The sequence below is a fragment of the Sarcophilus harrisii genome, chromosome 2 (assembly GCF_902635505.1).
Source record: "Sarcophilus harrisii chromosome 2, mSarHar1.11, whole genome shotgun sequence".
Lineage (NCBI taxonomy): Eukaryota > Metazoa > Chordata > Mammalia > Dasyuromorphia > Dasyuridae > Sarcophilus > Sarcophilus harrisii.
Genome location: NC_045427.1, coordinates 316,482,108 through 316,508,874, shown reverse-complemented (window position 1 = coordinate 316,508,874; position 26,767 = coordinate 316,482,108). Strand labels below are relative to the sequence as shown.

Below are 26,767 nucleotides of genomic sequence, written 5' to 3'. Positions count from 1 at the left end.
TCTGGGGTCTCTTTTAGCGCCAACTTTATGAACCGATGAAATATCTAACGAGTATTTTATAGAATAGTCTAATGTATCATAGATTTTAGGACAGAAAATTTCAAAAGATTCAGAGAAAGGGCTAGGTAAAATGAAGTGAAATATAGTTTTACAGAGGAACTCATACAGGAGGAACATGAAAAGTGCTCAAGAATGAAATTCTTAAGATACAAAGAGTGGTGATCTTGAGGAAAATGGAAAAGAAGCTTTGGAAAGACTGATATAGATATAGATAAATAGGGAATTAAACATGAAATTTAGGCACTAGTGTGGTCATGAGACACTCATGTCATGATACATGAAAGGTACCCCAAATCCTAAGGATGGGCCTTTTGTGTCTTCTGGTAGCCCAGAAGCTATGCCAATTTGGTGAGATGTTACTAGAAATCTATATTAAGGGAGGAATAAATTGAGTTTTTCCCCATCTCTGAGCTAATGAATTTCTATATAAGTCAATTTTTTAGAGAGAATTTAGTCTAATTCATATTGTAGGAGGTGGGTTGGAGAGAGGGGAACCCTGGTAATTAAACTACCTCAAAGTATTTGAAAGTCTGCTATGTGCAAAGGGGATTGTAATTTTTCATTGTTTTGGTTTAATTTTGCATTTCTTTATATTTTCAACCTTTAGCACATAGTCTGGCACATAAGAGACATGTAATAGATGGTCATTGGCTGAGGATCTCAAAAGACAAAACTGGGAAGTGATAAATGAAAATTACAAATAGAAAAAATTAGATTTGGCTTAAAGGAAAGCTCACTAGCAATCAGAACTATCCAAAAGTGGAGTGGATTACTTCAGAGATCATAGGGCATAGACTTCAAAAGAGATCTTTCAATAGCTGTAACTGAATGATGCCTAATCAGACATGATGGAAAAGGAATTCTTGTTTGGGTACTAGTTGATTAAAGGGGTTTCTGTGGTCCTTTTCTATTCCAAGATTCTGTGATTCTTATTTCAAAAATTCAATTTGAAGCATTTAAGGCAAGGCATTTCTTGTGTATACACCATAGAATACATTTATGTATGTAGTATGATGAATAGAATATGATGGTAGAGTCATTGTTTAATTTCTTTTTTCTTAAATTTTATTTTTAACTTAGTTACTTGGAAAATTTCCACTAACATTAGATGCTAACTGACAGATACATTAATGTACAGTTTACACCTAAATTAATTTTACTTAATTAATCTTTACCAGTCTGAGCTATTGTCTGTCATTTTCTTTACCCATTTCATTCTTATTCCTTTCTCTTCATACATGAAAAATGTATAGTATTTGGGAGATTTGGTGTTTTTTTAATAGTGCATGATTTTTGCATAGTAGTCAAGGAATTAGGCAGAAATATAGTTGAAAATTGAGGATAAATATATATTTTTCTTGCTTATTAATTATTAATATAATGGTATATGATTTCATATTTCAAAATTTAATACATCAAATAGTGAGGACAAATTGCCTCAAAATGTCATTTATTTGAAAGGGAATATCACTGAGTAAAGGACAAAGTAGTTCTTTATATGTTCCTTTTGTCATTTGTATTTAGGGATAGCATTCTTTCTTACTTTATACAAAACAAAGCTTAATAGAAGTAATTACCAATCCTCTAAGTGGTTGTTATAGGGACATTTGTGTTACTTCAGCCAAACTTGATTAGATGTAAACCCACTTCCCTAGTTTAAATTGTCTGGATTGACTCATTCTATTTCTGAAAAAAAAAATCGTGAATTTAGAAATCCTTCCCTTTGTTTATAATCGAAATTGTTCCCTCACATCTATAGAGCATGCCTATTCTTCACCCTCACTGAGACCTATCCCTCACTCCAATCCTAAAGTACTATCACTACTACCACCACTACTACCACTACTACATTACTATTTCTACCACTAATTAGTCTAACAATGCACTCATGTCTTCCCTAAGATAAACCATAGTATTTACTCTCTCACTAGTGCTTTTTTTTTGCCTTATCATCATACCTATTTTGCTAATTGTACCATTCAATATTTTTTTTTCCTTTTGTCAAGAAAAAGCTACCAAAATTATCCACTACTTATTTATACTATGAAGGATGAAGAACAAGCTTTTTTTCCTGTGTCTTATCAACATCTCCATGATATTACTAAAATTCAGTGGAATTCAATTCAGTGAATAGTTAAATGGCTAATATCTATGCAGGCACGTTGCTTGGCTTTGAGGATACAAAGTAATAAAATCTTGCTTGCAGGGTCCTTGTTATTTTACTAAAGAGATGCACTGTACATACAAACAAATCAATCTGAGAAAGGAGAGAATACTAATAAGGGTAGGTGATAGGATATCAGGAATCAACCAGTCTTAATCTAGAAGGTAGCATCAGAATTGGATCCTAAGGGAAGCAAGCTAAAAGTCCCACTGATGTGAATGAGGATGAATTTATAATATGAATTTTAAACATAGGAGATAGTCTATGAACAGAGATAAAAACCGGGCACTGTGAATAAATTATTTTGTTTGAAAATGCAGACCATGTAGAGGAGGGATTGGTAAGGGGAAAAGACAGTTTAGAAAAGGATCTTGGAGGTAGAATGGGGAGGAAAGGGTTATAAATATCAGGTTGAGAAATTTAAACTTTATGCTATTGGTATCTTTCCTTCCTTTCATTGTTAAACTTCTAGAATAGTTTGTTTTATGCCAATACTACACACTCCTCAAATCTTTACAACCTAACCTCCACAGTACTTTTGCAATTGCTTTCTCCAAATTTATTAGTGATATCCTAATTGCCAAGTCTAATGGCCTTTTCTCATTATGCAGATTTGATACTTGACAGCTCCTATAAATTCTCTGTTGTGATTTCATTTTGTCCAGTTTTTATGTTATTAATTTTATTTTCAACCTTTTAAATCAGTTTAATTAAAGATGAATGATAAAGATGAAATGTTTATCTTTTCCAAGAAACAGCTGTTAGTTTTATCACTTATATGGGTCATTTTGTTTTCCAACTTATTTCTCTTCCAATTTTTAAGATTTCTTATTTTGTCATAATTTGGAATTTATTTGTTGGTTTTCTAGAGTTTTTTACTTGCATATTCAGTTCATTAATCCTCTTTCATTTTGTTAATATATATTTTAGGGATATAAATTTCCCTCTAAGGACTGCTTTAGCTGCATCTCAGAAATTTTGGTATGTTGTCTAGTCATTTTCATTGTCTTTTATGTATTTAATAATTGTTTCTATGATTTGTCCTTTGACTCTATCATTATCTAGTATTTTGTTATTAAATCCCCACTTAGGTTTGTGTATTTTGCTTGGGTTCACTGCATTAATTATTGCTTTTTATTGTGTGATAATCTACAAAGATATATTTAGCATTTTTGCTTTTAAAACATTTATTTGTAATTTCTCTGTGGTTTAAAATAAAAGCTATTTTATCTGGTTACAGATTTCATCTTGTCCTGAGAAATATGTATTTTAATGTTTTTATTCAGAAGATAAAAAAAATATTTTAGTTATAAAATTTACAAGTTTGTTCATTTCTGTATGTTCATTTTTGTTTATTTTTCTTTTTTCTAGCTCTGATAGAAGAATGTTAAAATCTACTATTACTATGTGTGCCTTTTTTGCAATTTATTTGACTTAGAAATTAAGATGGTATGCCCTTGATGTCTGTTTTATATTTATATCAATTAATCATCTGTGGTACCTTTAAGTAAAATATATTTTATTATTTCTCTGTTGATATTAATTTAAAATTTGTTTAACATGATAGCTTAATTGCAACTTCTAGGCTGCTTTTTTTTTAATTTATCTCATGTGTAGAAAATTTTGTTTCAGTCTCTCATTTAGATTATACATGTCTTTTTTTAAATTTATTTTTGATAAATAATAAATTGGGTGATTTTATTTTCTTATCCTTCTTTTTCATTTTACTGAATTGTTAAGCCAGTTCACCTTTAAGTTAGGGAGTGTCATGGTCATGTATCCCTCTGTTTGTTTCTGTAGCTTTTTTTTTCCCAAGATGTTTGCAATATTTTCCATTTTTAAGTTAACATTGTTCTTGCAATTAATTTTGCTGACTATCTAGTACAATTTTATTCACATAGGTTTTCTTTCCTTTTACTCTACTCCCTACTTCCATTTGCCTATCCTTTCTCTAGATTTGATATTTTACTCAAATGATTTCTTTTTCTTTTTTTATTGTTTTATTTATCACTTTTTTCTCTTTTCTTCTCTTTACTTTTTCCCCTTTCAGATAAGTGGTTACTTCAAAATCTTCCCATTATTCTCCCCTTCTAACTTGCAACTATATTAATTAAAATGATTTGATTTTTCAAATTTAAGACCACATACTTCTGGGTTCTCTGCAGCATTTTACACTGTTAATTATCTTCTCTGTCTAGTTACTCTCTCTTCTCTAGATTTTTATGATTTCTTATTCAATTCTCCTCCTACCTATCTGCTTGTTCATTTATCATCCACAATCCATTCCCTAACTATGGATTTACCTCAAGGCTCTGCCCAAGGTCCCATTCTTTTTTTTTTCTCTGTAATTTCTCAGTGATTTCACTTGTTCCTATAGGTTCAGTTTTCACCTCTATGCGTTAACATCCAGATCCATCTTTTATTTGTGTCTTGAATTGTATTCCCACAGTATCTCTTTCTTTTGGACATTTCAATTTCAATATCTTATATTCAATATATCCAAAAAAGAATTCATTATCTTCTGTTGTTTCTTCCTTTACAACATCTTTATCTCTTTGCTAGCCCTATCATAACCCAAATGTAAGCCCTAATTAGTTCCCTTTTTTTTGGACTATTGCAATAGCCTCATATTTGTTCTCTATGCCCCATCTTTTTCTTCCCAACCCATCCTCTATATAGGTTCCAAAGTGATATTCCTTAATTTCTAAATACAACTATGTTATCGCAGTATTCAAAAAGCTTCAATAGCTCATTACTACCTTTGGGACAGATAAACATTTATTTAACATTTGCTCTATTTCAAGCATTTTGATAAGTGCTGGGAATATAACTCTTTTTGGCATTCTAAACCCTTTACAATTAGAATGTGGACTATTTTTGAGGCTTTTTTACACATCAATCTCCTCACCAACTTTACTTTCTGATTAAACTGACCTACTTTTTGTTCTTTGTATATGATATTCCATTTCCCATTTCTGTGCTTATACACAGGGTTGTTTTCCATGATAGGAATTCACTCTTTCCTCATCTCATTTCTTTCCCTAGTTTCTTTCAAAGCTTAGCTCAAGTACTCACTTCATGCATTCTGGATTCACACCCCACCCTCAACTGACAGTGTTTCCTTCTACCTCCAGTAATTGTGTATCTGTATCTTATCTTGTAGCTATTTCATATAAATACATATAAAAAGGTGTGTGTGTGTGTGTGTGTGTGTGTATAGCCACAAATGCATACATATATACATTTGTATATGTATTAATAGATATATGTGTATATACATATATATTTATACATTATATATAGGTACATGTCTCTGTGTATGTGTGATACACACACACATATACTTGTATATAATGTTCATTTATGTGGGCAACACATAATTGGTCTAGCAAAGCAAACTGAACAGCCAGTACACTTGATGGGGATGAGTGTGGAGCACCTTCAGTATTGTGACTTTCTTTTCAAAATCAGTTTACCAAAAAAGGCATTAGAAGTTTAAAAATGAAAACTCACAAACCTTGCTCCTTGAATACCATTCTCTTATTAGTTTGTGATTTCCCCCCAGTAGTAGTTAGATCCCAAATTCATATAACAAGCTTATGCATCTATGCAGATGAATACTGCTCTACTACTTTGTCCTAACAGTGCCAGCCTCCACATTAATTTCTATTGGTCAATTGTTGGTCTTCTTAGAAATTCTTAATTTTTATTAAGATTCTTAATAAGATTTATTTATTTATTAAGATTCTTTAATAAGATTCTTAATTTTTTATTATTTCATAGATGTTTGTAGAGTCTGATAGACTTCCTAGACCACTTTCTTAAAGTAAATTTATAATACATAGGATCAATTATATTGAAATATAATTATCAATCTTTTTTAAAGTTCACAGACCCTAGATTAAGAATGCCTCATCAGGAATGGGGAACATTCTCTTCCATATTCTTTCTCTACTTCTAAGCCTTAAATAGCATACATACCTTTACATTTTTGCTGACTAAAATAGTTTTATAGTAGAAAACTGAGATTTAAAATGAGAAAAATAAGATAAAGAATAGGCAAGCTAGCATTCCTGGCTAACTATAAGAAAGGAAATTAACTTTGCTAGGAAATAGAAAAGGCCTCACTGCCCTAGAGCTATGGATCTTTGTGTTCCAGTACTCTTTCTGTGTCACAGCAAACGATCAATCCAGATCTCCTGATAGGTCATTAAAAGTTCTTTATTGGAATGCTTCCCACTTTCATGCTCAGCTCTCCAGCACTTCTGTCCTACTTTCCTACGGTCCCCTTGTGTGCTCTTTTTCTATAACTTCTTTTCCAAAAGAAAAATTTCAAAGTCCCTAAGTCCCTCTGCCTCAAAGAAAGACTACACTTATGTGCTAGCATTTCCCCCTCTCTAATAGAATTTAAACTTCATTAGGTAAAGGAGAGTTTCATTTTTACCTCAAAATCCCCAATTTATGGACAAATAATATATGCCAGTAACTAGCTGTGTCAAAGCCAACAACAACCCAATTCACCTTAATTTTCATGATAATTTTTTTCATGGTAGCTTATTGCCTTATAGACTTGTATTTTTTAGAAATATTTGAATAGGTCAATGAAATTAAACAATGAGAGAAGGGACTCTCTGTTGGTTTCTAAATCCAGCCTTAGAGATGCCTTTGGATAGAATTGGAATGTACTTTAAAATTCTTCCCTTTATCTAGGTTTTAGCTAGGACTGCAGAGATGTTACTCCCCAGGGGATCCTCCTCAGATATTCAAGACAAGCTCTTCCTATAAAAAGAACTTGAAAAATCTAACAGGTGGTAAGAACCCAGATTTCGTGGATTAGTTCCAGGAAGTTATATGGTCCCAATTTTAGCATGGCAGTCACCTTGTATGAGGCTTCTTCTGTGCCCAGGCTCATTAGAAAAACTCGGATGAAGTAAGTGCCTAGAAGCATTTTTTACCTGGGTCGTTTCAGCTTGTTCATCACAAAGCTAGCTGTCTGGAGGGCCTCAGTATCAGTCAGAGTCAGAATCAGTCAAAGTCCTTGCTCTTTAGGAGGAAAAGTAAAGGACGCAGGCAAGCTGCCACATGGCTCATCAAAGCTGGATCCTGGACTCTGGAGTCTGGAGCCTGAAGTCTTCCCTGCTGAGCGAGATGTGACAGAGAGATGCTGACTCTCTCCCTCAGCCCTCCAACCCTTCCCTATGATTACTTCACCACGATACATTCAGCAGGTGCCAATTAGGAGAGCCATCACATCACCATATCATCTAAGTATATGTTTATAGAACCATTATCTTACATTGAGTAGTAGTCTTAAGTACTCTGCTGTCTTAGATTCAAGTACACCTTTTCCAGCCCTCTACAAATGTACATACAGGTGTGTACATATGCATGTATGTACACATGTGTATAGAAAAAGAAAGATGAAGAGGAAGTCAGATTATTATAGAAGGATCTATCAAATTAGTTTTTTAAAGCAAATTTTAGCCGCAGAACCTTTTTTCATTGCAGGTTTCCCTAAGATCTAGAGCATCAGTTCTCAAAGTGTGATCTGTGGACTCCTAAACTATTTCAAGGAAATCTGTGAAGTCAAAAAATGTTATGATAATCTCAAGATATTTTAATTTCTAGTGCTATTAATAATGATAAACATAACCCACATAAAAGCTCTTTTGGGAGAGGATCTCCAACCATTTTAAAGAATATTAAAGGGGCCCTGAGAACAAAAAGTTTGAGAACTACTGATATTGGCAAAGCTGGTGGTATCTACATTCTGGCATACCATATTGTAAAATACCATTTTTTGCATCCCTTTAGGAGACTAGATAGCATTTGGAATCTATTTTGAGATTTCTTTCTTAATTCTAAACCCTCTTAGGGGCTATAAAAATAGTACTGTCTTCATCCTGACCTCTTCCCCCTCTTTGGGAGACATAGTAGAAAGACCCTACTTTTGGCTCAGATCAAAGAACTGTAGGCAAAAGGCTTAGTTCTGATATCATCATTGCTCTTCCTTGACACATATTTGCCCAAAATGTCAGATCTAAAGTAGATTTTGAATTGTCTTTAATGCTTAGTAAAACTGTTCTATACTTTTGAAAATTTATGTCAAGTATCTAATAAGAAAAGATCTTTAATTTAGCAAGATGGCACATTCTGTCTGTGACAATTTGAAATCCTTATTACATTTTAACGTACAGAAAATATTCACTGGTGCCTATCATTAGTTGATAACTGGCTTTGAACCAAAGGTCAACAGCAATTCATATTATTTCCATGATTATAGAATTGAAAAGGCAGTGGTCCTCTACTCCCTAATGCATACTATAAAAGAAATTCTTACTACAACATACTTGTCAAGTTATATTTTGACCTTTTCTTGAAGACTCTCAATGAGGGGGAACCTATTATCTCCCAAGATAACCTATTCTACTTTGGGATAGCTCTGATAGCCAATAATAATTTCTTTATATCAGACATAAATTTGCTTCATGAAACTTCCAACTATTACTCCTGTTTCTGATAGATAATAACCCACCAAGTACTTAAACTCATATATCCCTTAAGTTTTCTCTGTCCTGGCCAAACAAACATCTCTATTTCCTCCTGTAAATCTTTATATGACATAGACTTAAGCCCTTTACTGGTTTCCCTCCTCTGTATGCTTTCCATGTTAGCAATGTCCTTCTTAAATTACGGTGTCCAGAATTAAATGGAATACTGTTGTCTGGTTAAGAAAGAGTACAGAGGAGCTTCATTCTTTCTGAAAGTTATGCCTTTCCTTACTGCTGCCTAAGATCTCATTAACCTCTTTGACTTCTGCATCACTCTGTCTACTCATACTGAGCTTACAATTCAAATTTCTCACATTGTTTTCAGATTAAAAAACATTTTAATCTTGTTTCATTCTTTTATATGTGAAGTTACTTTTTTTTTTTTAACCTGAGTAACTCTTTATTCCTATTGAATTTTATGTTGGACTGATCTGATCATTCTAATCTGTCAAAAATTTTGGAAGAATGACAGTGCCCTCCATTATATGAACATAACACCTGTGGCTTCCTATAAACCATTGATAAAAATCTTAAGCATCAAAGAGCCAAAACCAGATCTCTGGAGTATATCACTAGAAACTGTCTGCCACATTGACATTTAATCATTACTTGGTGAAGTGTCAAGAAGGGTTAGTGTTCACTAAGGGGAATTAAGGGTGTTGTATTGTTGGAGAGAGAGACAGGAAAATGCTATAAATATAAAGGATGAAGTAATATGAGTATGGGATATTCAATGTGTGTACACATTAGGGTTGATATTATTGTCATTCCAAATGAAAGATTAGCCATGGCTCTGGGGATTGAGCTTCAGGGTTTTACTTAATTCCTTACTCTGACCATATATAGATATCTGGACCTGGGTTACCAATGTCAGAGTGGGGGCACTAGTATTGGCAGTTTTGTGTTGTATGGCTATGTTCTGGGTACCATTTCTTTAAGAAATACACTGCATAATGAACTGAACCAACTACACCCAGTGAAAGAACTCTGGGAGATGACTAAGAACCATTACATCGAATTCCCAATCCCTATATTTGTGCCCACCTGCATTTTTGATTTCCTTCACAGGCTAATTGTACAATATTTCAGAGTCCGATTCTTTTTGTACAGCAAAATAATGGTTTGGTCATGTATACTTATTGTGTATCTAATTTATATTTTAATATATTTAACATCTACTGGTCATCCTGCCATCTGGGGGAGGGAGTGGGGAGAAGGAGGGGAAAAATTAGAACAAAAGGTTTCATAATTGTCAATGCTGCAAAATTACCCATGCATATAACTTGTAAATAAAAGACTATTAAAATTAAAAAAAAAAAAAGAAATACACTGCACTTCACTCCATTATCTACTCAGATACCAACATGATTTTTTCAAAAGCATTGTCCTGACCTTGTTTTTCCCTTGCTTAATGAGCTTTAGTGGTTCTTTATTACCTCTAAGACTTGATAAAAAATCTTTTCTTAAGCAGTTAAAACCATTCATAACCTAATCCTTTCCTATCTTTCAAGTTTTTTTACAACTTATTTACTTAGAATTAACGTGTTTGCATTTCCTCTCACATGACACTCTATGGCCCATCTCTGGGGCTATCTTTGTACTGGATGGCCCCAAAGCCTGGAATATTCAGTCCGTTTTTCTCCACTACCAAGTTTCCCTGGCTTCTTTAATCCCAACTTCTTCAAGAGGCTTTTCTGGTCCCCCTACCTGCTAAGGCCTTCCCTTTTCATATTACCATGTAAACATAATACCTGTTACTATCTATCAAATCTTCCTTCCCTCCCTCTTAATATACTTTTATATCATTTTTGTATATATGTACCTGCTTATTTATATGATCTCCATTTGACCATAAACTGCCTGAAACAGGTGTTATTTTTTATCCTTTCTTTATTCCCCATACATAGGACTGTGGTTGGTATATATTGTTGCTCATTCATTCAGTCATGTCTTACTCTTTGAGACTCTATGGATCCATATCATGATAATAGTTTTCATGGTTTTTTTTTTTTGGCAAAGATACTGTTGTGGATTTTCATTTTCTTCTCCAGTGAATCAAGACAAACAAATATAAAGTAATTTGCCCAGGATAATACAGTTAATGTCTCAGGATGGATTTGAATTCAGGTCTTTCTAATTCCAAGTCCAACATTATATCACTGAGCCACCTAACTTCTGAGAAAAAAAAAATGAAAAGTCTCAAGAGACATAGTTTCTCGGTAATTAATAATAATTTATTAGTTATGACTAGCAAATAATAAAATTATTTAAGTGATCCACTTGGAAACCAGAGACAAACACTGGAGGTCCCTGAATGCTTAAATATTCTTGAAGAAGGGGTTGTTCCTGTTGGATGAAAATCAACTCTGATTGGTTAACGATTAATGAGAGAATGAACATTATAATGGAAGATGGCCTTCCTAATGAAGGACTAGGATTCTGACTATGATCATGTCACTCTTGGACAAAGAGACTCATCTTAAGCCAGACCACTCCTGCCTTTGGCAATCTGTACAAAAAGACCTATTCTCCATCCAGTCTACGAACAATGAACGATGGTGGGTAAGAATTCCACCTACATGAGATGGACTGAGAGGGGAGAATTCTTTGGATGAGATCAGAAATGTCGTTGAAAGGCTGGGCTCTGAATGATGAAATAGAAAGGGAAAAGCCCTGGATTTCTTCCCCCATATTAATAATTGATTATTGATAATCATTTCTTTTACTGTCTGACATAGGTTGAACTCTTAATAAATGTTTGATGACTGACTGACTCAGATATGGTACACAGAGGTCAAACTTTTGTCAGGTTCCGTTTCTCAGGATCTGATTTATTACTCAGTCTTCTTCACTGCCTGCCTATAGGGCAGGGATTTTTAACTTGTAGCCCAAGGATTTAAAAAAAAAAACCTATTCCAATATATTATTGATTTCCTTTTAGTCTTATTTATTTTGTGATATATATTTTAAAACATGATTCTGAGAAGAGATCCATAAGCTTCACTAGGTCACCATAGAGTCACAAAAAAGGTTGAAAACTTATTGATCAAATGAGATAAAATTTGTAAAGCACTTAGCATGGTGCCTGACAATATGGTAAATATGAAATAAATGCTTATTCCTTACTGCCACTCCACTCTTTGACCCTAACTAAAATGGAACAGAAGTAAATATTACTAATGTATTAGAGATATAGTTCATTATTTTTCATCAGCATTCAAATTGGAAATGCAAACTCAAAAGCTATATATAGATCAACTCAGCCCAAAGGCTGTTATTCCAAGGGAATAATACTACTACCTGATGAATTTCATGTATGTATGGTTTGAAAACTGTTTCCCACATTAATTCACTTTTAGTTTTTGTTGCTTGCAGCTATTGACCTGTTGTACTGGCGTGATATTAAGCAGACGGGGATAGTGTTTGGAAGCTTCCTGCTACTGCTCTTCTCTCTGACCCAGTTCAGCGTTGTCAGCGTGGTGGCCTATCTGGCCCTTGCTGCACTCTCGGCCACCATTAGTTTCAGAATCTACAAGTCTGTCTTACAAGCTGTGCAGAAAACTGACGAAGGCCATCCATTCAAGTGAGTACTTGAAGTCAGGAAGGGTCTATCCCATGCTGGGGTCTCCAGTACGTTGCTTTGAACTTGGTTCAATCAAATACATTGATTATGAGTCATTTATTCCCTCAAGTAACAGGAGAAGCACATTTTCCGATAAACCCTGTATTCTTGATGGTAAATCTTTACATTTCAAACAATTTCATAATGGGTACATACTTTGTTCCCATAACTGTTTGTGTATTTTGTCTAGAATATCTTTGTCTAGAAGATATTATTAATATGGTGTCTTATGCAGCATAGGAGAGGCAATATGACTCGGAGGATAGAAAGCCTTAAATTGCATTTAAGTCCTGTCTCTGATATGTCCTGCTTGTTTAATGAGGCAATGACTCGCTATTCTACATCTTAATTGCCTTCAGTCATGTCTATAAGATTGGAAATTGGGCAGTGAGTATTGGTCTGCATAGATATACTGAATTCCCTCACTGAAAATTCTCTATACTATGAAATAATCCCCCCTCTAAAAATTTTCTTAATACTAGCAGAACCATCCTTTTTAGGACACAAGAATCAATGTTTGCACATCATTTCCTAGTTTTTCCCTGCTATGTAATGCATTACATTTTTATACATTACCTGTTTTATACAGGTAAAATATAAGCTGAAGGATCATAGAAGGCAGAGATCCCATGAAAGAGTAATATGCAGGGAGAGAGAGAGGGGGGGGATGTGTGTGTATGTGTGTGTAGGAATTGGGGAATGTACATATGTGTTTTCAATATTTATTTTTTGGTACCATCTCCTACCACCTTTTCACTTCACTTTTCCTTCCTAACAATCTCCTAAAATTTTAGGTGCCTAGGTGCCCCAACTGAAGAATCTAGGGTTAATACGCACACTTAATACTGTAGAGACATGCCTAGACACCAAACTAACAACAACAACAATAATCAATCAATAAACATTTATTAAGTGTTATGTGCCAGGCACATGTGCTAAGTTCTGGAGGTACCAAAAAAAATGAATCCATGTCCTCAAGTAGATTACAATGAAATGACTAACTTTAATAACTTGAATGAATATAGTGGTTTAAGATTTGCAAAGAACTTTACATATTTTGACACATTTGATCCTCACTATGAAGTAGGAATTATTATTATTCCTATTTTATAGATGAGAAAATTAAGCCATAGAGAGAGATCAAGTTGATTTGCTCAGAATCTCACAGTTAGAGAGTGTCTGAAACAGAATTTACACTCTATTGAGTAATAGATTAGATTAAATTAGAGTGAGGAGATAACCATGATCCAAAAATCTTGTCACTAGGAAATTGGTGGATCTTTTAATTGGTTGATCTTTTGATACATTTGTGCTGGGAAGAGTTGGGATCATTCTTTCAAGAGCTGAATTTGATAATATGTATAGATGAAAAATATTTATAGATTCTGACAAAGAAACAATAAAAAATAAGAAAACTTTTTTAAAAATTAAAATAATCCTCATTTTAGTTTTATATATTTTCCACCTAGAACCTTGAAGTAAAGTCGTTCACCTCAAAGAGTGTTGGGACTCAGTGCTAATTAATTAGGTATTGGCAACTGGGATTGGTAGGTATTTAGAGACTAAGACAAGGACTTGACCAATGACCTCATTGGTATAGGGAATTTTCATGTGAGGAAACTGTTAGAAAAGTGACAGTAAAATGGTACAATGGATAGAGTTCTGAGCTTAGAGTTAGAAAAATTATAGTTCAAATCTGGTCTTAGATATTTCCTAGTTATGTGATTCTGGACAAGTCACTTAATTCTGCCTTATCTGTCAAATGAAATGAAGAAGAAAATGGCAAATTACTCCAGTATTGCAGCCAAGAAAACCCCCAAAAGGCTTCACAAAAAGTTGGACACAACTGAAAAGAACTATTTTTTAATCTGTCTAATGGAATTTTATTTTGTTTTGTTTTGTTTTTTGTTGTTGTTTTTGTTTTTTTGTTTTGTTTTGTTTCGTTTTTTGCAGGGCATACCTAGAGCTCGAGATCTCTCTTTCCCAGGACCAGATTCAGAAGTACACAGACTACCTGCAGTTATATGTGAATAGTGCTGCTAAAGAACTGAGAAGGCTCTTTCTGGTCCAGGATCTGGTAGACTCCCTAAAGGTACATGGGCTTAAGTAGTTTATTATACAGCCATTGTTTTTCCCTGGGGTCAAAACTGTAGGAGTTTTTAACAAAATATGCCTTAATAAGATAATATTTTTACTTTGTTTTTATCTGTTAGATTGGGGATACATTAGGATTACTGGTTCTTAACCATGAACCCGTAAGAATTCAGGGCATCAGTATATATAGATATGTATACATATTGCTCTATGTATGTTTATATATAGATATATGTGTATATGTGTCTGTGTGTGGGTGTGTGTGTATATCTATTAAATATAGCTGTGCTTAAATATAGCCTGCTTAGGGAAGTGGTGGGGATAAAAGGGGGAAAAAGAAAAAAGTAAAAAAATCCACAGCAGAGAATAAAAGAACAATCTCCGAGGAAGGAAAGAAAATGTGGACACTTGTGAATATAATTTCTTTTACTATTATGTATCTTTTTTTGAATTGGAAACCCACTATTACATTTTGAATCCTCCCTGACATTCTGCTGGGTACATGACAACATTCTGTTTTATTTTGTTTTATTTTTCTTTTCTGCCTTTCTATTTTTTATTAAATTTTTAAAAATAGAAAAAAAAAAGAATTCAAGCATCCACTAACTTGACATTTTTATTTCAATGTAATTGGTTTCCTTTGTAATTCTATTTATTTTTACATATATAAACATGTATATTTATATACAAAATATATATGTTTATATGTATTAAAATTTTATAAATTTATATATATATATATATAAATTATCCCAACAAGGATATATAGTCTTCTTTAGAAGATTTCCAAAGGAAATTATGTCATCAAAAAGGTGAAAAAATCCTGAATTAGCTGTTCTTTGATATCTCTTCTAGTTTCGCTTTTATATAATTCTTTATATTAAAGCAAAAATACCACTTGCTCATGACTTCAAAATCTGTCTTCCCCTCTCCCACTTTTCCTAAATTCTTAAACCTTATAGCTCTTCTCTCCTTCCACTCCCACTACATACTCTCCATTGACCTACTTGCTGTTCCTTGCACAAGACAGTCCATTTCCTCATTTTAATGCATTTTTACTTCTGTCCCTGCCATGCCTGGAATTTTTCTCCCTCCTCATCTCTACTGTTAGCATCCCTGGATTCCTTCCAGTCCCCACTAAAATCCTATGTCTATAAAAAGCCTTTCCTATTTCCTTTTCTTAGTAATCTCTCTCTTTTTCATTGATTAGCTCCATTTTAGCTTGTATGTGTCTCAGTGGTCCATAGTCATTCTCATGCTATCTCCCTTCTTAGTAATCCCTTTTCTCCCTTGATTATTTATAATTTATCTTTATGTATCTCACTGATGTATATGTTTAGACCAGGAACTCAATGAGAACACAAATTTTCCTTTACCTGTCTTTGTATCCCTAGTATTTAACACAGTTCCTGTTTGTAGATGTAGTTTGCCAGACTTCCAAACTATTATTTACCTTTTGTATCAAATTTTATTTTAAAGCAATTCTCATTTGAATCTAAGATAGCAGTAGAAACATATTTTTCAGATTCAAGGACTATGTGCTTTATACATTAAAAAGTTTCTTGCATTATCTGAAGTTTTTGTTTTTGTTTTTATTTTCAATTAGCATATTCTTTTAATGTTTGACTCTTCTTACACTAATTTCAACTTTGAGGATGAATTATATAAAATAATCTAACATAGCAAATAGAAGCTCCAGGTGTGAATCCAAAGCATTAGACTTTATTTTTAGTTCTAAAATAGACTTAGCTATCTTTGGATAGAAGGAGCTCAGTGGTACAACAGATGCTGTAAATGCTGGAAATCAGGAAGGCCTGACCTTTGACTGCAAAAACTTGCTAGCTGTGTGACTCTAAGCAAGTCACTTAACTTCTGATTGCCTCAGTCTCTCATTTTTAAAATGAGGGTGAAAATAATAACACTTGCCTCCCATAGTGGTTGTGAAAATAAAATGTCTCAAGTTTTCCAAATCTTTGAATATTAAGTATAAATGCTAGCTATTGTATTTTTTCTTAATTTGGGGGATTATGTTTAAAATAAGAATAAAATCAGTTAATCAATATTTATTAAGCATCCACTGTATGAATGATGCTGCTAGAGATGCAGATAGGCTTCCCTGACCTTAAACATCTTTTAATAATGACCAAATTGTAAAATTATGAAATATAATAAAAACTTTGTTACTATTCATAATAATATCTTAAGATGAATGTTAAATTGTATTCATAATAGAAAAATGTAGACCCCAGAGCATTATTTTAATTTTTTCTTAGAATTTCTATGCAAGGAGATTCAGAAGAAACAGAAAAATGGAAGATTTAATTAGTTTTCATTTCTTTTATGATACATTTATATAGTGATACTTAGTAATTTTTTAGCTGATTTACTTTTAAATTTACATCAAACTCTTTCTTCCAACTTGTGGTCCAGGGGATAGATCCTAGATTTGGAATTGGTAGGATCTGAATTGAGATCCTTCCCCTAATCTCTTTGAGCCTCAATTTCATCATCTTTAAAGTAGGATATTAATAATACCTCCTTCCCGGGGTAGTTGTGAGGATCAAATAAGATAATGTATGGAAAGTTATTTGCAAACATTAAAGTACTACATCAATGAGAATTAACTCTTTGAAAACCTGACAATCCTTTTAAATTTCAGTTTGCAGTGCTAATGTGGCTACTGACATACGTTGGTGCTCTCTTCAATGGCCTGACACTGCTGATAATGGGTAAAAAAAATTCAGTATTATTACTTAATTTTTATGTAGAATTTTAATGGAATTTGATGCTGTCCTCAATGTTGCTCTTATCTTATTTTTATTTTTTATATTCTGAATATATACAATATACATTGTAAATAAAAACCATGGAGTTTCCCAACTATAAAGTAACTTTCTTGCCATGGAAGAACATGTTTTTTTTAAAGTATAATATATTACTCACTAAAAATGTAATCTTATTCTCTTGCCTTATGTTTTCTATCAAATATTGTTCTTCCATTGGCTTATCTCACACTTTATATTGTGGCATCAATGGATTAAGATGAATTACTCACCTGGGAAGTTCAGACAGCATTTAACTTCACTCCAGTGAAAGTTGGATCATCACTGTAGGCTACTCCATGTCTTTTCTTTTTTCTTTTGTAGCATCCTTATATTTAGCATCTTTATTTTTGGTGTCCATAGAATGCTAAAAGGAACTATGCAGTGGCATCTTATAAATAGATGATGTGACATGTACACAGGTTTTTTTTAATTACTCCCTAGCCTCAGAACATTAACTGTATTTTTTTTCCCTTCTCTCTAGCTGTGGTGTCAATGTTTACTCTCCCGGTAGTATATTTTAAGCACCAGGTAAATTCAATGGGGTGTTTGTAATTTGTGTTAAATTTCAGAGTTCTATCTTTTGGCATGCTCATAATTCCTTTTTCTTTGTAGGCACAGATTGACCAATATTTGGGACTTGTGAGGACTCATATAAATACTGTCGTGGGAAAGTAAGTTCAATAATACATTTTTAAAAGGAATGTTTTGTTTTCTTTGAATATATTTGATATTCAAATGTGAAATATGATTATAATTGTATTAGTACTGGATTTGAAGTCAGAGGACCTGAGTTAGCACTTACTACCTATGTGACCCTAGACAAGTCAATTTTCCTTATTTATAAAGTAAAAGATTTGAACTAAATTTTGTCTAAGTTCTTTCCATGTAGAAATCCCATAATTACTTATGTACTTATTTATTTCAATTATACAACTGTGTTCTTTGTTCCTAAATAAAAGCACAAGTTTGGAATTTTGAAACAAATTAAATTATTGAAATAGAATGATTATAGCATGGATTATAATAAATGTATTTGATATAGATGATAAAGCCATCCATAGAAGATACCCAATGTTCATTGATTGAACAGGACCCACATAAATGGAAAGAAAAGTTCACTGGAAGCTCCCCCCTAAAATGAAATTAAAGATTTTTTTTATTAGGTTTAAAACTTGGGGCAGCTAGATAAAGAGGTGGATATGGCATTGACCTTAGTCAGGAGAACCTGAGTTCAAATCTGGTCTCAGACACTTAACATTCACTAGCTATGTGACTCTGGGCAACTCATTTAACCTCAGCTGCCTCAAAAAAAGACACCAGGACAAATATAGTAGCACAAGCCTTTTAATCTTTATTGTTTAGAAGACTGAGGCTCATGAATTGCTTAAGTTCAGGAGTTCTGAGCTTAAATGAGCTAAAACTAATCAGGTGTTTGCACTAAGTCCAGCACTAATATCTTATGTTCCCAAGAGCAGCATGCAGGAAAGAGTCATCAGGCTGCCAACAGAGGACTGAACTTGTTCTGGTCAAAAATGGAGTAGGTTAAAGTTTTTGTGATGATCAGCAATGGGGTTGGGCCTGTGAGGGGCTGTTCTATTACCAGTCTGAGAATGATAGGGAGAGAGAGGGAGGGAGGGAGGGAGGGAGGAAGGAAGGAAGGAAGGAAGGAAGGAAGGAAGGAAGGAAGGAAGGAAGGAAGGAAGGAAGGAAGGAAGGAAGGAAGGAAGAAAGGAGAGAGGGAGAAGGGAGAGAGGGAGGGAGAGAGGGAGGAAGGGAGGAAGGAAAGGGAGGGAGGGAGGAAGGAAAGGGAGGGAGGGAGGAAGGAAGGGAGAGAAGGAAAGAAGGATTTGGGGAGAGAGTGAAAGAAGGAAAGGAAAGAAAGATGTAAGGAGGGGTGGGAAGGAGAAGAATAAGAAAATATTAATCAGGTCCTGCCTCTGCTTGAAGCATGAATCCCAACTCTGGCATTTCTGTAATTGGGTGAAGTTTTCTTTTTTTTTTAAATGAAGAAGTGTTAAATAAATTGAACACTGGACTGGGATAGGACCTGAGGTTGAATTCTTGTTTCAGTCATCACTAGCCATATGATTATTACTTGACAAGTCAATGAATCTCTCTAGATCTCAATTTATTCATTTGTAAAATAAAGTTCACTAAGTAGGTGTGCTAAACTATTTTAATTTTAAGAGATTTTAGACTAGAAGAAAATGGGTAATGAAAAGAGAGTTTGGAGATTACCCTTCATTTCATAGAAAAGGTAACTAAAGCTTAGAAAAATCAAATGCCTTATCAAAAGTCTCTCAGGGAAATAGCAACACTGGCAGCAAGGTGGTACAGTGAAGAGATTGCTGATTTTAGAGTTAAGAAGACCTGAGTTTGAATCTGACCTCAGATACTTGCTGATTGACAGTAAGCAAGTCATGTAATCTCTGTCTGCCTCAGTTACTTCATCTATAAAGCAGATAATAGCACCTATCTTCCAAGGTTGTTAAGAAGATAAAATAAAAAAGTGTAAAGGATGTTACAAACTTTAAAGTGATATACAAATGTGCTAGTATTATCCATATATACTATTTATTAAAATAATATAATTATATATTACATAAACATAATATATTAGTCATATAATATAAAACATCTGCTATTATCCAAAGTCTATAATTCAAAGTCCAGATTCTTTCTAATGCATCAGATTTATTGTGTATATTTTACTTTGATGATTTCTGGACATTATACTGGCATTTGGCAAAGTTTCTCATGGTGTCATCATAAATAATACTTATGTGGGCTGAAAGATGATACAGTTAGTTGGATCAGAACCTAAATGAACAATCATACTCAAGTATGTTTCTTAACAAAATGAGGTCAATTTGGAGGAAAGTCTCTAGCAATATTCCACAGTGCTGTGTTCTTAGATCTTTCCTTTAAAATACTTAGATGTTGAAAATATCTATATCAAATTTGTAGGTGAAAAAATAAAGTGTAATTTTAAAAAATATGTAGGTGATCTAAAACTGGGTTAATTAATACTAGGTGACAAAATCCAGATTAAATTAAATTATCTTTTCCAAGTAATATATAATAACTATATAAATAAATATATAATAAAGTGTTTTCTGCATTTAGAGTGAACAGAAAAAGAATTGATGCTTCATTAAAGCTATATAGGGAAAGAAGAAAGAATAGGAGTGCTAAGGGGTGATGATAATTGATGATGCAGAGGAAGAAGAGTTGTTTAACTCTGGTTCACTTTCTTCCACAAGGAGATCTACCTTCAGACTGGAAGGACAGAACAAAAACAAATTGCTAAGATTCAGCTTATAATATAAATAAATATAAAAATATAAAGTATAAAAATAAAAGAGAGATATTAAGAGACTTTCTAGAAGTCCTTAATAAATTCAGATCACCAGACCTTGATGAAAATCATAACTGGTAAACATGATTTCTAAACTACTGTGATTTTTGAAAGAACAAGGAGACTCATAGAGGTGCCCTAGGACTAGAGAAGGGTGAATATCCTGAGTTTCAGAAACAAAGAGTAGAGTCTTACAACTCTGTAGCCCAGAAACCTTGACTTCAAATTGTTGCAAAATTCTAGAATATAGTTTTATTCGGATGGTTAGTGAAAACCTCTGAAGGGAAGCAGTGATCATAAAGAGCCTCTCTGGCTCCATGTAAAGCAAACTAGCCTTATCCTTTTTTGGCAGCATGGTGATTCTGATAAATTATCTCCATTAATATGGAGTTTACTTACCCACATTTTAGTGAAGGATTAACAAAATCTCTTATTATATGTATAGACAGGATGGAAAGATAGGAGTAAATATTAGTACATGTATAGATGGGGAATGTCCAGAGAAAGTCAAGTAGAGCTCAAGATCATGAAAAATGAAGAGCAGTTAAGAGTACTAAGAATTTTTAGCTCAGAAACAAGAAGGTTTTGGGGGAAAATGAACTTTCTTGAGATATATGAAGGACTGTTATATGAAGAAAGAGTAAACTTGTTCTCCTTGATCATAGAGCACTGTGGGTAGAAGTCACAAATAGGCAGATTGAGGCTTGATTTCAGAAGCAAACTTCCTAATGATTAGAGCTATTCAAAAATAGAATTGTCTGTTTTAAGAAATAGCGAATGCTACCACATTCAAAGTCTTCAAGCACAAATGGAATTTATCCCTTGTTAGATGTATTGCTGAGATTATTGTCTAGGAATAGCTTGTATTGCTGAGATTATTGTCTAGGAATAGCTTGAAAAGGAAAGGAGATCCTTTCCAATGCTGAGATTCTTAGAGACTGGGATTCTGTGATTCAAAGATTGAATTATAAAAGAATGGACTGAGAAAGACTATCTTAACTTGGTTCTTAGAGTAGGATTAAAAAAAAAACAACAACCAAAAATTTGGTTGGGGAGAGGGAAGTTAGTTGATCATAAGCCTAATATGAGCCTTAGCTGCTTTAAAACATAACATGAACATAGATTTTATCAATAGAAATATAGTTTCTAGATCACAAGAGGTAATAATTCTGTACTATCATGCTCTAATCACATCACTTTATTCTGTTCATTTCTTTACATTACATTTTATAAAGGAAATTGATAAAGGGCAGCAAAAACTAGAGGAGATTGACCAAAATGGTAAGAAATCTGGAAAAAAAAATCCTATGAGGAATTTATAAAGGGAATCCAGATGGTCATTTTGGATTAATAATAAGCCAGCATTTAATTGGTTCTTTAAAGCTCATATAGCACTTTACCTATGTTATCTCATGTGATCCTCATACCAATGCTGTGAAAGAGATTGTCCCTATTTTACAGATGAGATAACTCAAGCTAACTGTTAAGTGGTTTGCGCAAGAGTCACATAACAGTGAGTGTCTGATGTCCCATTTGAATCCAGGTCTTTTTAATTCCAGGCTCATCATTCTATCCATTTGCTTTGGGAACAAGGAATGGGAGCATGGAAGTCACAGTAATTCTCTTTCAATATTTGTGATGCTATCATAGATAAAAAATAGCATTTTTTTTTTTTTGTGTTGGTCCACAGAGTAAGACTAGGAGCAGTGGGTGGAATTTATAGGAAGATAGATTAAGCTTAATATAAGAAGTAACTTTCTAGCACAGCTGTTGAACAAATTGTCTCATGAACTAGTGAACCCCACCCACTGGAAATATCAAAGCAAAACTAATGCCTCCTGCCAGGAAGCTTGTAATGGGGATACCTGTAAGGGGAGGAAATTTAGATTAGATGACTACAAAAGTCCTTTCTAACTTCAAGATTTTATAATTCTATGAAATGAAATAAATGTCAAAAACTTGTGAAAACTATGAGGTACTAGACAAATGTGAGATATTATTAACAAGGAGTCTAAGGTAGAATTACTAAAACTGATAATTTTCCTGGTGTATAATAGCTCCAAAATGAAGCTTCTAGAATACATATGCATCAAAGAATGGGAAGATTGCCTTGATTTTAAGGCATTTTAGGGTAAGGAGTCTATATTATCCTTCTCTGATTGGTCATCAGTCCAAACTTCCCCTTTGAAAAAACCGAGGGTGTGTGCGTTGTTTCCTAAATTAGTCATGCTGCTCATAATACTCTTAATTATTGTATTGGGAATATTTACAAAATAAATATAAATATAAATTGTTGTTCAGTCATTTCAGTTGTGTTCAACTCTTCATGACCCCATTTTGAGTTTTCTTGGCAAAATTATTAAAGTGGCTCACCATTTTCTTCTTCAGCTCATTTTACATAGGAGAAAACAGAGGCAAACAGGGTTAAGTGACTTACCCAGGGTCACAGAGTAAGTATCTGTGACCAGATTTGAATTCAGAATATGTGGCTTCCTGACTTAATACCTACACTCTATCTACTGTACCACCTAGCCGGGAACAACATAATTAATAGATGTTTGTTGATTGACTAAATCAAGAAATGCATACTGTACAAAATTGTTTTGAGTTTATTAGTCTTTAATTTTTATTTTGTTCTAGCATTGCAATACTGAAATTATAATTTTATGCTTTGGAAAAACAAATGAAACAACTAGTGTCTTAGACTAGATTTGAACTCAGAGAGACTCATCTTCCTGATTCCAGGTCTGGTACTGTATCCACTGTACCATCTTGCTACCCCAGATCCTTAGGTATCTTTATATATGAATTAGTGGCCCCCCTTTTTTGCTAAGGGTTAAGTGACTTGCCCAGGGCCAGGTAGGAAGTGTTAAGTTTCTGAGACCAGACTAGCTGCTCCATGGGCCCCCTTTCTATTTGAGTTTGATAGCATTGCCTCAGACCACACTATTGCAAACTTGAAATGTGTCATCCTATTTAAGCAAATTCATAAAACTATTTCAACTTACTAATTTTACTATTTTTGCCAGTGTTCATATCAAGCAGCCCTGCATGAAAAATTGATTTGTAGAATTTGTCTCCATTGTGATAGCTACTTATTATCAGATCTGGTATTTACTAATCAGAAATAGTTTTGTAAACATTCATATTCATATACGGACTATTCTATTGTTTTAAATTATATTAAACATCAATCAGAAAAACAAATATAGTCTTGTAAAAAAAGCACGCATTCTTTCCCCGTATTTCTTTCACAAATACAGAAACATATTTCTTAAACAAATATTTCCCATAAGAATAGTGACCCTATCTCTAAATTTTAGAGTAGTGAATTAAAATATTATCTGGAAACCTTTTTTTTTCAAACACAAAAATGATTGACTGTGACAAATTTAATTTTCATCTTAAGTATACTGTATATTCCATTGATCCTAAGAGATTCCTGCTTACCATACTAACCTTTTTACCAAGCATCCCTGAGATTCATTGCTATCTAATATCATGTAATTCTATCTAAGCAGATATATACATTAAAATGATAATGTTCATAAGCAGTAATTTGTGATGAATTGTTTTCTGATCTTATAATCCTTTTCATTTTTAGGATTCAGGCCAAAATCCCAGGAGCGAAAAGGCAGACAGAGTAAATTGGATTTTCATCAGGCAACTAGGGATTAAAGAGGAGTGGTAAAAGCTCTGTTCTTATACTTTACTGCAAATTGATTGTTTCCTTCCCCCAATATCTTGGTCTTAGAAACATATACTTTTCAACAGCTGTTTTTAGGCTGGTTCTGTACTCTTAAAATATCTGCAATCACTTGTGTCGAACACTATAGTATAGTAAAGAGAAAATGTGTAGTGGATATGGTTTTTATTTTGTGTTGCTTATAAAGTGCATGATGGTGAGACTCTGAATAATCTTTCTTTCTTTAGTGTTCTTCCCTCTTCCCTTCTCTTTGCAATGCTTATGTAACTTTTAATGTTCCATTTAGCTAGGCTTTTCTTGCTTGGTGAACTGTCACTGAGTTGCTGGTTGGATTAATCTTTAATAACTATATATAGAATCGTAGGTGGATGTTTTAGTGTTTTCCCAGCACGTGAACACACATACACACACAGATGAAAAGTCAGTAGTATTTACAGTAACCAATTTTGTATAACTTAAGAAAAGTAAAAACAAAATAAATACCCAGTACTTTTGTTGTATGAGACTGATGGACTGATTTACATGTATGGTAACTAAAGAGTACCAGCTTGTTAACTTTATTACAATTTGTATTACTTTCTCTGTAGTTCCTAATGAACTTAATTATGAACTCTGAATATTTGCACTTATGTACTTGATACCGAATGCAGAAATAAATGTTACTCAATATAGAAAGGTCTCCTTTTTTTATTCTTCCATTGATATACATGGTTCTCTAGAAGGTTTAAAGAAGTAGACCCATTGATCCATGTATGAAAGACTGGTTTCTTGGCCTTTGGGGATCTAATGACCACTTTGTATCAGATGACCCAATTCCAATAAATTTCATGCACTCTTTGGGTAATATTAACAAATATCTTTGAGCAATAATGTGATGATAAGATGCAGGCAATGTGTGCTGGTGTGATCTCATTGGAATTACTTCATTCATTTTCCTGTGCCACATTTTATAAAGGAAATCAACAAAAGGCAACAAAGCCAGAGAAGATTGACCATAATAGAGAGGGATCTGGAAACAGTGTCTTATAAGAGATCTATAAAGGGAATAAGGATATTGAATTTGTAATAATAGCGATAAGCTGGCATTTATAAAGTTCTGGGTTTCCCCAGATGACACATAAAAGACTCCAAGAACAAAAGGAGACTAAACCAGAATTGTCTCTGCTTTTTTATAAACCTATAGGGAGCAAGACATCACACTATTTATATGATCAGTAAAAGGCATATTCATACCTGTTTGCAAACATCAAAAATCTGCCAAGATTCAGACTTCAAACACATGAATAAGAATTTAATCCTTGATGGCTCAAATTTATGAATTCTAAACTATGATATACAATATTTTTTTTCAAAATTAGTAAAACAGAAAAATCAAACCCTCAGTTAATTCTTCCTTCAGTATCTCTCCGCATATATGGTGCTATATTTTTTTATTATATAGGCAATCCAGTTTGTGGCTGCAGATGTTTTATTTGTACAGGAAAAATAATAGGAAAATTAATCATTTCCTCAAATTGCCTTCCATTTCCAGCTTCTCTTCTCACTTTCTCCAGATGGGGAAAAATTAGGAGAAGTAATAACATCTTTGGGACTCCTTTCCACATTCAGAGTTCTATATTAATTGGGATCAAGGGAACATTATGGGAGAGGAGTTTATCCTCCTTCCATCTCACCTGCTGATAATGCTTCTCAAAAGCTTCTGGCTCCAGGTTCCAGATCGGATTCACCATGGCAACAATAATTTTCCCAAACTTGTTAGACAGATCTCATCTCGGTTTTAGGTCCCACCATCCAAGTGCTCATTGCCCTAGGTCATAAAAAGTGGCTGAAGTATCAATCTATGTGCCCTGCTGGTTATTTTCTATGCCCAGCTTGACTGAGGAATGTGGCTCCTGATGCTCTCTCTTTCCTTTTCTTGCACCTTGACCTTATGGCATGAAGTTCCTTCAAAGACCAAAAAAAAAAAAAAAAAAGAGGGAATAGAGGCAGTGAAGGGCCACAATGGAATGTTATAATCCTGGAGTCTTATATTTTTATAATTTACAATTTCTTCAATTATGAAATGGGAAGTATCATAGCACCTAACTTACAGGGTTGTTGTGAAGCTCAGGTAAAATAATATTTTGAAAGGACTTTCTACAATGCATGGCAGGGAGAACGTGCTTAATAATTGCTTATTGACTATTCCTTTCCTTTCTAAAAAACTCATGTAAATTTCCTCCCTTCTCTGTTGTCTCACTAATTTATTTTCCCCAGGTTAAACTTCTGAGAATGGTTAAGGATAAGAAAAATATTTGCCACATTCATTTTTTTTTTAAATGGAAGAACAACACATTTATTAGTATCTTGATTTTTTGATATTGTTATACCAGAGAGAGGTAATGACA

General features: G+C 33.5%; 1 protein-coding gene across 2 annotated transcripts in view; it reads left to right on the top strand.

Moving 5' to 3' along the window:
• RTN1 (reticulon 1) overlaps positions 1–25,051 on the top strand; it is a 255,883-nt gene extending 230,832 nt beyond the window's left edge. The window contains exons 4-9 of one of the 2 annotated variants that reach the window (XM_003759325.3): positions 12,151–12,358; positions 14,351–14,489; positions 17,151–17,220; positions 17,798–17,844; positions 17,929–17,987; positions 24,279–25,051. In XM_003759325.3, coding sequence (XP_003759373.1) covers positions 12,151–12,358; positions 14,351–14,489; positions 17,151–17,220; positions 17,798–17,844; positions 17,929–17,987; positions 24,279–24,321 — 566 coding nt within the window. In that variant the 3' untranslated portion in view covers positions 24,322–25,051. The remainder of the gene's footprint in view (positions 1–12,150; positions 12,359–14,350; positions 14,490–17,150; positions 17,221–17,797; positions 17,845–17,928; positions 17,988–24,278) is intronic. The other variant, XM_023495716.2, reaches the window with a different exon arrangement.
• Positions 25,052–26,767: the final 1,716 nt, after the last annotated feature.